Source organism: Dicentrarchus labrax, unplaced genomic scaffold, assembly GCF_905237075.1.
Source record: "Dicentrarchus labrax unplaced genomic scaffold, dlabrax2021, whole genome shotgun sequence".
Classification (NCBI taxonomy): domain Eukaryota; kingdom Metazoa; phylum Chordata; class Actinopteri; family Moronidae; genus Dicentrarchus; species Dicentrarchus labrax.
Genome location: NW_026136723.1, coordinates 2,003,200 through 2,018,895, shown reverse-complemented (window position 1 = coordinate 2,018,895; position 15,696 = coordinate 2,003,200). Strand labels below are relative to the sequence as shown.

General features: G+C 38.2%; 1 protein-coding gene across 5 annotated transcripts in view; it reads right to left on the bottom strand.

Annotated features, from left to right (window-relative positions):
- LOC127357398 (collagen alpha-1(XIV) chain) overlaps positions 1-15,696 on the bottom strand; it is a 179,159-nt gene that overhangs the window by 90,050 nt on the left and 73,413 nt on the right. For all 5 annotated transcript variants that reach the window (XM_051389573.1, XM_051389574.1, XM_051389578.1 and 2 more), the window contains 4 exons: positions 12,616-12,745; positions 7,275-7,397; positions 6,380-6,529; positions 1,620-1,736 (listed from right to left, as the gene is read on the bottom strand). In XM_051389573.1, the coding sequence (XP_051245533.1) occupies positions 1,620-1,736; positions 6,380-6,529; positions 7,275-7,397; positions 12,616-12,745 (520 nt within the window). The remainder of the gene's footprint in view (positions 1-1,619; positions 1,737-6,379; positions 6,530-7,274; positions 7,398-12,615; positions 12,746-15,696) is intronic.

Below are 15,696 nucleotides of genomic sequence, written 5' to 3'. Positions count from 1 at the left end.
AGAGGTGGACAACAATGAATGACTGATATCTGATATTTATTTAAAAGGACAACTCATATGACAGCTACACAGAGACACGTAAGGTCCAAAGAAGTGCATTTGGCAGGATCTGGGCAGGAAACAGTTGAATAGGTGAAACCTGACTGGAAAAATAAAATGTTATTGAGCATGTCTGGGCTTGTTGAGGCAGCGTTTCACTAAAAATGTGAAAAACTTTAAGTGAAAAACTTTAAGTGAGATAATAGTTTTAGTAATAGAAATGATCATGCAGATGGAAAAAGCTATGAACCAAAACACATTTTCTGACAGCAAGATCGGACAACGGTGTTCCACGCGTGACTTTCTCTGTATTTCTGTCTGAGATAGAAATACAGCTACTGACTTCACCTCAGAGGTCATTGTAGAAAACATTTCAAAAATAACATTCAGAAACTTGGGTTTCATTGTCACTCACGTCTGCAGTGTCTCACGGAGATAGCAGGCTTCATTTCATTTCATTTTCACACTCCCACACACACACTGAACTTCAAATAGAAGCACTTGTTTTGTTTTTATTGTCTCTATGATACAATCAGAGAACATGTTGCAGGTGCAACGAAAACTTCATCAGAGAAACCTTTAATGAGAAGAAACTAATGCAGTTTTTTTTTTATTCTCGTCTATTAAAACGTACCTCTCAGAATATACACACAAGGCATAATTACTGTCATTCCTGTAACATCTCATCCCAACACACTTGGCAACCACAATACCGACCTTTTGTCTTTTTTTCCTGTATATTACCTCACACAGCAAATGTAAATGTCACCCGGACTGAGATCCGTAAGCCTTCCTTGTCTACAGAGCAGCTCAGTGTCTGATTGCACAGCTAAACCTTTAAGACTGTCAGCACGTCTCTGATGGGATACAACAATATCTTTGTCATCTCAGGCTGCTTAAGGATTCAGAAAATTGGACACTCTCTCTGCACTGCATACTGAAACTCCCACTAAAGAAAGCATGTGGGAATGTATGAGATCCTTGCTCCTACCAGCGAAGATATGCAGTGTAGGAGTTTGATGGGAAAATCTGAGGAGAATCTCAGCTGCCCATACTGTATAATATAACCCACTTTCTAGCTGATGTAGTGGAAATGATGCAGCCACATTTAATAATGATGCATGCAGTCACAGAGCCAAGCTGCAACTTCAGTGATCCTAAAATATTTCCATTGGCTCAAATATTAAATACACAAAATGTAACATGTAAATGTGCTTACATGTTGTTAGGAGATGTATTTTTGAGTGATACAATTAACAGTTGCAGTTTGTGTTCCATTACCAAGGTCCCTCCTCTTCATGGATTTATTCTCAGGTTACTGGGTTTTGAAATTACAATACTGAAAATTGACACAAATTTTGCCTTAGAGTAGAAAGGGAGTCATATTGAAAAGAAGATTAAGATAAATACATTGTGCACAGATAGCCCAGGCTGAACAACAAACCCAGCAGTTGGATGAATTTCTACTCACCTTAACACCTACAGTATGGCAGTATGGCATGTGGGTGGGGCATGTAAAATAAACTCAATAAAAGAATATGTTAAGTTGTTACAGACCATGCTGCTGTATGTGTACTCACTGAGCAGTGACTCGATGACCACTCGGTAGGCGCTGGCGTGTCGATGAGGCTGCCACTGGGTGCACAGACCATTCATCCTCACCTGATATGCACTCAGGTTGGTCACCCCGAGGTACACTGCAGAAGAAAAGAGAGAAATCATTTATTATTTATTTTTCCTTGAAGAGCTATGTTGGTATGTGATAGCATTTACAAATGAAGAACATTATTGTGGAATTCTGCTCTTAAATTCTGCCTTTACTCTGAGCGAACGAATATATGCGTCCAAATGGAAATTTGAAAGATTAATGCTCCACTTCTTGTAGAAAGAATCAAGGGAGCATTTACTTTTTTAGACTGGTATTTTTTTTTTTTTTTTTACCTAATGTAGACCGATCCTCAGCTAAATTTTTAATCTACCTCATAGCATGTTTGATATTCCAAACTTTTTCTTATTCAACCCTCCCTCAAAAACAATCAAAAAACAAAAAAAAGCGAGCCATGGAAGAAACCATGGCTCAAAAATCAAGGTCTGAACTGACCCGTGGATTTAACACCCCTGTAAACAATTAAATAACACTATAAAAAAGCCATTTTAGACATAATTCATTAACAGCTGAAAGGTGCTATGGATATAGTTGTATTCAATGTAAATAACACCATAAAAAGCCAGATCCCACTCACTTTGCCTAAATGCTGATATTATGACTCTGAAACACACACAAAACTACCGTTGAGATGTACAAACAAGCTGTAAACTGCCTTTTCTGAACTCTTTTCTGAACTAAATATATACATTCAAGAGTTGTAAGCAATACTCTCTACACGCTGCTGTAATAATAAAGATGCTCTGAGCTCACATCGGAGAAACCACATAGCGTCCGGTTTCCAGATGACAGATTTAAAAATGTATGGCCAGTGGGCTTTAAGGACACTGGCGTGCCAGTTATTTACAGAAAGAGTAATATAACTTCACTGAGTTTTCTCCAGAAGTGCAGCTTACGCACACATGCACAAACACAAACCCAAACAAACCCACACACACTCTATTTATGCAAATAGTATGTATGCTTTCACCCACTGACTTTAGAAAGCGTCACTTGTTCTGAGTTCAAAGACATTAGCATGCATGTTTCTGTGAGTTGGTAATGGCCTTGTACATCACGGACAAATGCATAATGTATCTCCGCATAATGTTTATGTAAAAATCTCCCCATGTGACTTAGTTAGAAGACACAAAGAGATACAATTTAGTTGGAGAAAATATCATAGTTGTTGTGACTGAATACGCTGTTAATAACAGGACTAGTAACTAGTGGTGCTTGAAGAAAAAAGTCACACAGAAGAAAACTGAGAAACATAATAACATTGATACAATGACCAAACAGGCAGAGAGCAGATTTTTATTTATTACTTTTTCTATTGCTTCGCCTTCAGCCTCAAAGAAGCAATCCACCTTTTGGAAGCTGATTGGCCTCAGATTTCCCTGGTGCTTCACACTCGGCTGCAAACTTCCCCAGTGAGCACAGAAGGTCACAGTCCCAGTTTCCACTGCATGGAACGGCTCGGCTCAACTGCACTTGTTGTTTTTGGTTATCACCTCGGTCATGGTTCCCAGCGAGCTGAGTTGATACCAAGTGGTGCAGTGAACACACTGCAGACCACTGACCACCACAAAGTGCAATCGGTTTTCAGTCATTGGGATGAAAAGCTCTCAAAAGGAAAGGATATCCTCCATCATTCCTGTGTGTTTGTGTCACAACAGCTTCACCTGGCATCGCTACGACTATCAGCTAAGACTCCCGCCTACATTGAGGGGGTACCAGCTGTAGTGAAATGAAATCTAGAAAAGTACCAGGTACCGAAACCGTGTTTTGTTATATATATAATAATATGAGGCCAGTGGGATACCAGGAGGTGATTTTGTGATCTTGTGAGTCTAGCTGCCTCATAAGGTAAGAAGAGGTTAGACGAACCACTATCACCACTTAACCAAATCTAAACCATACAGATGGATGATCAGAAAACCCTCTTAGCTGTCATATGGCATCTATTTAGTTATTTAGCCATGTGGACATCTTAGGATGAGAAATAACTTTAAGGTTTGCTCTCAGCAAATGTGCTCTTTGCGATAAAACTGTACATCATTTAACTAAGTGACAAAGTATTGCAGTAAAGTCTCCTTTCTGTCCTCAACAACTGTGATACTTGTGCTGGTGTGTGACATTGAAGCATCAGTCCACTCATTTCTACTGGTCCATTGGCTTCATTAACATGCTGCTGAGCAATATGACAGACGATCCATTCACCTCCTGGGATCCCACTGGCCTCATATCATTATACTCTCTTTTACAACTCCATCCATCTCTCCATCTTTCTTCTTCCTTTCCCTATCTTCTTCAGGTTTCTTCCCCTTTCTCTCTCTCTTCTTTTTCTCCCCCCACAAACTTGTCCTTCAAATCAACCAAGAAGTGCTTAATTGTCATGCAGGTGAAGGAAACTGTGGCTCAAATGCAAAGTGACGTGCCTGAGATCCATTTAAAGCTACATGTTCGGGCATTCAGCTGACACTTGCATTGAGAGCTCTTACCCAGAGAGAAATGAGAATTGATGATTGGGTGAAGGTTGAGTGTCCTGCTCAAGGACACTTTGAGAGGACACATTGTCGGTTGCTTTGGAGATCAAACCAGAGACCTTTCAGTTTCAAAAAGGGCTATTTCACCAATAGGCCAGCCTGCGGTGAAGTGTTTAATTATCATGCAGAAGAGGGAAATCCAGGCGCCCAATCAAATGATTGTTCTTGAGAAGTAATGATTGATTGAACCGGGCCAGACACTCAAAGAGCCTCGGGAAGTGTCCACATCTCTTGTGAGATAACTTAAATCTATTGCATCTACAGTTCATTCCGGGACTGGGATGTAATTAGGTAAAGCTCCCATTAAAAGTGTCAGATGAATATCAAGATATTGATGTCTGCAAGTGTTTGGCTGATTCTCCGATTAGATTAGAGGCAGTGTTTCCTCTAGGATTTTTTTTAGCAGCGGCGGCAGGCCCGTCCGAACAGGGACATGAAGGGACATTAAATGTGTGTAGTATGTAGGTTCAATAATGTGTTAAAGCAGCTCTCCAACCCAGAGAATGCAATTTGGGGGACTAAAGTTGTAAAAGCTTGACCAGCTTGCCAACGTGCCTCTCATTATTAATATGTCGGACTAATACAGTAAATGTTAATAATTATATTAACTTGCTGAAACTAGTATTGAGGTACTTGCTAACTACCTGGGGACTGGGAAAGGTATAGTTTTTGTTACTTATTACATACACAGGCCAACACCACTGTAGGTTCAAGGATGCTTTGTACCATTTTTTTATTATCATTATGTAGAGTAAGATGGTGAGTTTCTTTTAGAAAGTTATTTGTAGCTCTTACTTAAGAAGTCCTCTTCTTGTTATATTTTTTTATTTAATTTGAACAGCATCTGCCTCACCATGTGTTGTTTGTGACAATATTTTAAGCTCCATGTCAATAAAACACTTTCTTTTTCTTTTTATGTTGCTTTCCTTTCCCTTCACAGGCTGGGTTGTAACATAAATGGGGGCTCGTCCAGGATATCCGAGGTATAAGATTCCAAGATTTGAAGCAGAAGTTATTAAAAGCTTAGAGGTTGGATTGATTTTTGGGGAAAAAATAAGAAAATTGTGTGAAGTCGAGTAAACTGGACGCACAATTGGACTTATCGCTGTTTGATTTGGAGTACATTTTGGCGAATCTCTATCTTGGTCAATTTGACAACACACATAAATCATTAGAATTTCTTCTGCTGAAGGAAAGAGGATGTAAATGTATAGTTTATGGTGATGCATCTTTAGCATCAATGTAAACACAATGCAATCCATACCATCCTCGTGGTAAACCACTGTCCATTCTTAATAGAATAAAGATAGATGATGCAGGATTGCGGCGCTAACAAGGCAGCTGTTTAAAACTCCTCCATCAAAATCTTTTAATCAGTGGTTCTGGTTACATCGAAGGCGGTCACAATAAAATAAAACCATATCCTGTAATTAGCTGGGACTGCTGCTAAGAGCAACAGATGGGTATGAAGAAATTAATGTCTGAAGTGTTTGACTGACTGTTCTAAAAATGTGAAAGAAACTTTTAAATAGATGCAGTTGCATCCAAAAAAATCCGCAGCTGGTACTGTCATAGAGGTCGAGCCAAAAATAATCTTTATAAACAAAAGGCTAAACAAAATCAGCATTCAACAGCTGGGCAACAAAAACAAGAAGAGTTGATGTGATTGTAGGTATGATGACTGATGCTGTTTGCAGTTTATCTAAATGAGTTGGCATATTCAAATAAGTGGTGTAAACAATTTCAAGCATTCAAACAGAGATGTAGTTTTCATGTAAATATAAAAGACTGTGAAACACAAAACAGTCCTTTTGTGTCCAGATTAGAGTTGGTATCTTGCCATATTGAAACCTGCAGTGTGCTGCTTTGAAAGAGGAAAGTCAAATTTATCTTGTGTGTCATCTGAAGGAAAATGTGAAATTAGATTTTTTGCTTTTGTGACGTACAGGCTGAAAATAATTTGAGACACTGTGGATGATTCACTACAACTAAAATAATAATTTGAAAATAACTTTTCCTTTGAAGTTGCATTTATATTCAGCTGAGGGTAAGCACAATTGGGGAGTTAGGACTGAATGCACTTTGTGATAAACAGCACCAGGGAGAAGCTGCAACATTAAATTTAAGCAACAGAGGATGAACTCACAGGTCTTGGCCCTCCCTGAAAGGGCCTCGCTGGATCCAGTGGTGTAGGAGGCGATGACCTTGACACTGTACTCCGTCCCGCTCAGCAGGTTGACGATCAGCATGGTGTTCACATCCTCTCCCACAAACGTCTCCAGGGCTGCTCCAGGGGCTGCAGAGGGGTGGGATAATTGAGGTGACATGTCAAGGAGTGAGTTCAGAGACGATCATTAGCTTCAATTTCAGTGAGTAGGAATGGATAGAAAATAACGTGGTGATGGAAAATGCAAAAGTGACAGACACGAATGACACGTATATGAAAGAATATCCAGGGAAAATGTGTCTGTGGGTTTGTTCTTTTAGTTCCCTTGACTCAAAATCAGTTTTTATGGTTAGATGCCTGAAAAAGGGTGTGCGGTTAAAACAAGCGTAAGAAATGTTTACGTTTTGTTCTACAACATTAAAGACGACGTTGTGAAATCCAATAGGTTATTTTCCATGAAATTTATTTAATAACCTCTGGGGAAAATGAATTTATACTCTCCAGTGGAGTATACAGTAAAGTTCATGGATTAACCTTTTCTGTTTTATAAGTCCATGTGCTTTTATTTAGCACTTTTAGCTACTGCTAATAAGAAAATCCTATATATCATATAGGATATACATTGTTGTGTTTAATAAACACTGTATCCCTTAGATTTGTCTGAGGGGACACAACTAGAGGATAAAATCATCTATATAATTTATGATACAGACAATTTAAATTATTTATATAATTTGAATCTTTGGGCTTTTGGCTTTATTTGACATGAATTTTTAATGTCTTATTATGGTGTAGAATCTGTAATATTTGAAAGCCATCATTAAAAAGTATTTTAATTTGACTGACAAAGTTTGTGTATGTGTATGTAAATTACCAGATACAGGCTGGTACACGACCCTGTAGCCCATGGTGGGTGAAGGCGGAACGTCCCAGGTGATCCTGAAGCGATTGTACCATTCCTCTGACACTCGCAGGTTCTTAGGAGCTGAAAGAGGAACTGTGGAGCAAAGCAGAGAGAGAAAAGACAGATTTAAAGTTTCTATCAAAATATTAAGTTTTAACAGAATTCTTTTTCTGAATGTTGGCAAAATAAAATATGGATCAGTGCATGTTTTCATCTACATTTATGGAAAAACTATTTACTATTTACAGGGAACCTTGTACTGATTTTATCAGTCACAATGGTGATAAAGACATGCATACAAGGGCTTCAATCTGGAATTTTATCAGATTAGGACAAATGAGAGAAAAAAAAGAAATCAAGACAGGAGGTGGGAGGGAGAAGAGATAAAAAAGAAATGAAAGAGCAAAAGAGGAGAACGTTTGACGAAAGCCAATCTTAATGAATTAGATGTGGAGCAAACAATCTTTGTATAACAATACACTAAAATACAACACAGTTATAAGCTAAAACAAATTGAGTAAAACCAAATTCATTAATGAAATACTAATGTAATGTAAGAATGTAATTCTCGGCATGTCAGAAAGATTAAAAAAGTTCTTCATTAAAGGAAACACAGCAGAGAGAGAGAAGGACAGGGAGACACTGGGAGGACAGAAACCAAGCTGGCAAGAGGAAGATAATGAGGAAGAGTCAAAAAAGGATGAAAGTTTGATAACACTTAATAAAATTTCGTCAGCACAGTGAAAAATGTAAGACCATTGGCTGTTACAGAGAGTACAGTTGAATTAATGTGGCAGAAAGATACTAAATCCAGAGGCGTTATCAGTGGCAACTGGGTCAGAACTTTGGAAAACAGAAGTAATGGCAGGATGGTATTAATTTAAACTGCACTTTTTTTTTTGAGGAATATGTGATTGCCAACCCATCTGTGCACTCACATACATGTGTAACATCTCCTCAGTCTATTCTGTCCCTCCTGAACCGTGATGGATTCAAATCCTCTGAAGATTCCTTTGGTTAATGGGAAACGTGAGACTTTTTAAAATGCAAAAAAAAAATCCCCTCGTCATTCTCTCTGTGTTCCATCATTCCTCCCAGAGTATGTACCCTTCTCACCATTTTACAAGCTGAAACCTCCAGATTATGCAGGCTCTTCTGCCTCATTTTCCCTCTTCACCTTCTGCGGTCGTTCACCATTAAAAAGCCAATCATCCTCTCTACGTTCAGCTATACTCCCACCTCTCAGTATCTGCTGCACCCTCGTAGGTTCAAATCCCCACGTTGTTACTGGCCTCTTCTGTTGCAATATCTATCTCCTATGTGCCCCTCACTGGTCCTGAGAAAATTACTATCATCCTGTGAGCTCTTGCTGCCATTCCTCCCACTATGTCTTCACCCTTCAGGCCTACCGGTAATGAGAAACTGGATATTTAATAGCCAGACTACTAATGACAAAAATAACTCTTCCAACAACCCAGGAACATTTTGAAGAACTCCAGTACTAATTCTGCATTTTGAGTCCACAAACCTAGTTACAGTTTTGGTTGGGGTCTGTAGTTCCTGCATCCCCTGTGGTAGGAATTTCAACCACCGTATAGCTTACATTATTCAAATGTTGTATCTATGATTGATGTCTCAAATGAAGCAGTCAACTCCTAATCAGTTATCAGTCTACTTTGCCCAATAGTCACAGATGCTGAGATGCCTAAAATAAAAAAAGCAAAGCACTGGGGATTTCAAACTTTTCAGTGAAAGGGTTATTGATGATGAATATAATTCAACAGCGAAATCATAAAATATGACCATGTGCTATTGCCATAGCATTAACATTTCAAGCATGTCCCAGTTCTAGTGCTGTAACCAGAAAGTACTTGTAATATTACTTCACAATATAATAATGAAGTCTAGATACTGTTATCAAAATCGGCTTGGTTTGCTGCTGTAATTTTCAAAAAATTTATAAATAAAAATACATCCATTTATGACTGAGTATATATATATATATTTATGTTATGTGAAATTGCAAGAAAACAGCGTGTTTGAAATAAATATGCTACTGAAGCATACCTACAGCCCGAAACTCAAGACGAGCTGTTCACGATTCTCCAAATCCTCAAATGTATGTGACTTATGTGCCCAAATTGTTGTCATTTCTCAATCGTATCATCATTTATTGTCACTAAAAAGCTTGTCATCCTTCCCTTTACCTTGTATATCGCCATTCACTGGTCCTCATTTTATAACCCCAGGTTGGGCTAAATTTCCTTTCTTTCACCACTAAAATCCTGTCACTCCACCTGAATTCTTGGCCATATTTTGTCTGTATACCATCTTTTACTACCATTTTCTTCTGCAGTGTTTTCCACCTCAGCCACTATATGGACCGGAAATTAACGTAACCTTATGGGTTCAAGTCCCAAAAGTAGTTTTCACTTTTATGTCTCATTTTATTTTGGTTCAAGGTCTTCATTTCATCCTTAAAATCCCTGTCATTATTCTGTCCTTTCCCTTCTAATGTATATCTCCCTCAGCGATCATAACATCCTTCATAGATTCAAATTCTTACTTGGCTCTTTCCTCATCCCGAATAACAAAACCCTTTCAACATTTGTCTTTAGTCATTTTTTTTCCTCCTCAGGCTGTCACTTAACTTTAACTTTATGGCTCCAATTCCCCAGATGCAACTACACTGCAATCACACTTACTATCTTCACTTCTGGATTCCAGCACAAAACAGAGATAGTTTCAAATCCTCCTCTCCTGTTTCTTCATTTGGTCCAGTGAGAATCTCAAATGCAGTTTAAAAAGCCTTTTCTGTCACATCATCTATGTTTTCTCTTTCTTTCACAACTGAAAACTCATGTGTCATCCTCTCTGTATTCCCCCCACACCTCTCTCAGTGATCGGCCCATCCCTCAGCGGATCAAACCCTCAGATAATTCTGCCTCTTTTGTCACATTATCTGTCTTCGGTTTGAGGCTAAAAACCCAATCATCCTCTCCGCATTCCCTGTCATGCCTCCCTCAGCGTTCACCCCATCCCTCATAGGTTCAAATCCCCAGATTACACTGGCTCCCTTTGTCACATCATCTATCTTCACTCTAAAAAACCCAATCATCCCCTCTCTCTGCATTCCCTGTCGCTCCTCCCTGGGCGATCATCTCATCCCTCACTTACTAACAGGAGCCATTCATCATCACCGGGTGTCGGAGGCCCCATCGTTTAAAACCGGAGAACATCGTTAGTGTCTGCTAATGTGTGTAATGCGCTGCACGGGGAGACATGATGGGAAGGAGTGGAAAGATGAATGACTTGAATTTAGCGTTTCCTCCTCGCTCAAAGTCGAGTGTTTGCTCTGTAATGTACTTGGCAGCAGAGAAAATCATTAGCCTCTGCCGGTGCATTCACAGGAGCGCACAGTCACATTTAACAAAAAGGAAAAGAATGCATCCGACATATTTCTGTCCTCAGCTCCCCAGTAAAGAAAATGGATGTTGAACATCGAGCTACCAAGACAGGTTGCTATCTCTTTTAACTCCTCTGAAATTGACTTGAGTTAATGAGCTGCAGAGAGACACAGGATGGGTTGAGGTAGAAGTGCACCTCTTCACTGAGAATACCTTCACTGAGAGTCTAAATGCGTTTACCAGTTAATGGAGCTGCTGCTTAAATGTATCAAGAAGTTTTAGGGGGCAAGGTCATGGCAATTACAAAGTATTGTTACTATAATCATTAAGAAATATTACATTAGATATTTCAGTCTAGTTATTGCTTTAAACTGAAGGCACAACTCCAATATTATCACCAACCTAATCTATTTTTAATTGCTCAGGATGAATATCATTCACAATACAAATGAATAACTAAAACATTCAGCTTCACTTTTTTTTGGAAAGTATTTAAATGGAGAATTTCTTTAAATAAAGTTAGTAACCAAATAACATTATAATGAGGTCTTAAATTCCCCCACACTGTTTCTTCAGGGATTTATAGTTTCTCATAAAAAATTAATCATTTTCATTTATTTTGGCGGCGACAAGGATAACGCCCTTTCCATCCATCTCTACTCCCCCTCTGGCAAAAGTCGTCCTAAAGAAGATGAATCGCTAACATGTTTCTGTTCCACTTAAACTACAATGTGTGTTGACAGCCACTGTGGGTGGAAATATTTCTTTCATCAAGAGTTCACCTAGAATTTGTCTTTTTCATAGGAGCCTGGCAGAGGTTAGGGTTTCACACACCATACACCACACATACAGCAACATACAACAACGCTGATGTGTGTAGTTGTGCTCCTGCACAAGTAAAGCTGTTTCTCTGGTCACTAAACTTTTTGGAGTCAGGCTTGCCATTCCAACTAGTTTCATCTTTTGAACCAACAACTAACTGACACTTGGGTAAGCAAGTTAAAAACACAACACTGAGATGTGATCACCATTTAAGTTGAGTCACGCTGAACTCGTTAGCCAAGAGTTGCTTATTTGCACATTCAGTAGTTATGGAACAACATTATCATTCATTGCAGTCACGTTTCACTAGAGGTGTGACTCTTCACTGGCCTCACAATCTGAGTGCAATTCAACTGTCGAAGATTCAAATGCACAACAGTTCTCCCATGTATATTAATGCATCTAAATGTATCGTATCAAACATTTTCTTTATTACTGCACATAACTACTTTTACAAGCAGTCAGTTAAATCTGAAGAATGTGCTTTCAAAAATAATGTGCTGTTATTGTTTATACTAGTCCAGGAATTACACATAATGGCTACTTGACTAGCTTTACTCGCTGACTCCATTACCTGTGCTTTGGTTGAGTGCAGGTACCACCGTTTCTGTGAAGTGACTTCATGCGGCACAGATAAATTGACACACCTCTTCAATTCTTGGCAGCTAAAGAGACAGATATTTACCCCAGGAGTTGGTGGAGATAAAAAACTAAAGGCTAAAGCTAAAAGGAGAGTGAATATTCAGAACAAACTCCAATGGGATGAGCATTGTCTGATAGTTTTTTTGTAAAATGTTATCCTATATCATATATATTAAATTATATTGGACTTACATTGATCAGGTGGAGAAAGACACAACTCTAAATGAATAATATTGTTGCTCTGTAACTGCTGCATGTGGAAATAAGCAACAAGTTCACCGTATCATCTCAAAAAGGTGATAATACAATGCTGTGCTCACTGTACCATAACACCTTAAGTGGCCAAAAAGTGGCAGAAAATTAGTTATTTCAGACCTAAATCAGGAGAGACTGAAGAAAATTACCTGAATAAATTAAAAAACAAAACATGAATGACTTACGTGTTCGTCCCATTCGTGACGCTGTCGGCCCGTCTCCATCAGGGTACACAGGAGTGATGGTGATTTTATAGTCCGTATCTGACAGGAGAGGCTGCAGAACCAGACTGCTCTGACCTGTGGGCACCGTCCTCTGTAAGCAGAAAATAATTAAAAGTTTGAAAACTAGTGTCTATAAAAACTGGCAACAAATGTGATGATTTTGAGGAGGTTGTAAAGGCAAACTGAGAAAGAGCGGTGAGTTTAACATGGTCTGTAAAGTCATTATGGGTGTGACTGAGGAGGTAGAGCAGGTCATCCACTAATCACAGGTTTGGTGGTTTGAAAAATTTAAGTTATTTGGCACTGAACCCCAACTTGCTGCCATTTATATATTGAGCCATATATCATTATGAGCAAACTCCAGTCCATCACGTTTATATTTCTAAATATTTCCCAGTCTGGTCTGATTAGTCTCTGTGATGTGTTATTTCACCTCCCAAAGTTCAGCTGCCAATCAAACACGTAGGTGACCATGTGACATTATCTCATGTATATTGTGTTTCTGCAGCTTCAGCTCTCTGATAAGGCGTGCTGGTTGTCATTTAACTACCCAGTCCTTCTTGTTCTTCTTGTTTTGTTTATTAAGAGAATCCCTTTACAGTCTATAGAGTCAGGGACGATCAACAAGCATATTAAGTCATGTTCATTGTTTTTTAGATCACTCCGTTCTTTTTTAAAAATCTGAATGTTTTCTCATTCTTTTTTAATTGGATCTCATTACTTGAATTAATTCTACCCCACACATATAATGTGAGATCAAACACTGTCAGCTGATGTGCTGACAGCGGAGCTGTACCAGCAGGACAGTCTGACTGCTGGGCTCCACGCTCTGCAGGAGAAACAACTCATGCTGATTCCTTTAATAGGGACTTTCTTTGAAAAAACACCTGAAAGAACTCAAAAATAACTTTTTTTCCTTTTCAGAACAAACTTAAACCCAGTTTTTAAGGAAGGTCAGTGAACATGCTATCTTACAATCACAAAAAAAACAACTAAACCCAGCCATGTTCCTGCACCACTGAAAAAGATCTGGAAGAGATTTGATATGGTGGATGTCCTCTTTGTTATCTTTATTATTACACACATAGTACATCCTTTGGGACAGATTCTTGAATGAACTAAAAGCTAGATTTCATAAGTACAAAGCACCAAAAATATATAAAATTGTATTAGCCTTTTAATGGAGGTGAAGCGCAGAGAGTTGCTGCAGTGAGGCTTTGAGGTTAATTGTGTCCAGGTTTCCTCCTCACCTGTCTGTGAACTTGGCCTTTTTGTTAAAACTGATCCCTAAATGACTCATCGCTGTTCTCATACTGGAGAAAAGCTAATCTGCTTCTTTACCCTGCAGGCTTCCTTTCTCTCTTCATCTCTGCTCCCAACTCTTTCTTCTTCTGTCCCTCTGTTGCTTTCTCTACCGTTGTTCCTTACGCCCTGTTTCTCTCTCTACATCTGTTGTTTATGATTTATATTGACTTATTTATGTTACTATTTCTGGTCATGTCTCTCTACAAAATCAGCCTTCTTTCTTTTTTATTGCTGTATGATACAGTTCTATCATATGGAATATAGTTATATGTCATATAGAGATGAAACAATTAGAAGTTTCGTAGGTTAGTTGACTGACAGAACAGCAGCTTTTTAAATAATCAATTAATCTGCAAGTTCCCAATGGATCTGTTGATTTCTCTGGTATATATGAATATAAAACAACCTATATGAAGATATCAGCTTGGTCTCTGGATTTTTTTGTAAGAGTTGATAGAGCTAATCTTTTATTGGTGAAAATGATCAACAGATAAGTAAAGTAATCCTTAATTGCAGCCATAATATCATGAATATTTATATTGTGACAATTTTTCTGAAAAGTCAATTGAAAAGCTGTTGTACTGTTATAAAATAACCAGATTGCAATGTCTGTTTTGGATAATATAGCAAAGCAAATAACTGAAAAATTAAAGATAGATAGACTTTATTAATCCCCGGAGGGAAATTGGGTCGTCATAGCAGCCGGGTACATTAAAATACAATAGAATAAAATACAACAACAGAAAAATTAAAAAAATATAAATAGGTAGGTAAGGTGCAAAGAGTTGCAGTTGTAATAATATGTATATATAATATGATGACTGAACGGATATACATGTCAACATTATATATACATATTATTATTATATTATTATAAATATTATTAATATTATCATTATATACTGTTATTATCATATACTGTTATTAACAATAACACTACCATCATGTCATCAGTACTATTACCACCATCTTGCAACTACAACTCTTTGCACCTTACCTACCTATTTATCTTTTTTTTTTATCTTGTCTATTGTTGTATTTTACTCTATTGTTGTATTTTATTCTATTGTATTTTATTGTATTTTAATGTACCTGGCTGCTATGACGACCCAATTTCCCTCACGGCTCATTGCCCACAAAGGCCTAACCAACTGGAAATATCAAAGGGAGAAATGCTTCAGTAAACGCTAAAGCAACATTTCTCCTGTGAACAAATTGTCTCACAGTATATATTGTGACACTATACTATACTGTAATATCACCCAGCCATAGTTTGTACAGGGATTCATGTATCAATCATAGACATTTTCCCAGTATAGTCTATTTACAGTATAAACCTGGATGTTCAGTGGTCATATGACTGAACACAGAGGTGTTGATAGCTGTTTTTACCTGCAGAGAAACAGTCCTATGGTTGTTTTGTTCTGGGTAGGAGGAATCCTTTAATATGTAATGGTTGAGTTGTGTGTTTGCATGTAGACCATCTCAATCTTTTCATTCCTCTGTTTCTCTCTAACACAGTCTTTGTGTCTGTCTGCCTGTCTATGTTGGTCTGTCTCTTTGTCTGTCAGCCCTGTTTGCATTCTGAGCATGTACAGTCTAGCCTGGCTTCATCCACAAACCCTCTACTTCCCCCAAAAAATACACTCTCACAGACGTGTCAGTCAGACAAACACTGTGGGCCTTGACAAATCAATTTCAGCACAGTCTGATGAAAAAGGCAGCAAGTCTCTAAAC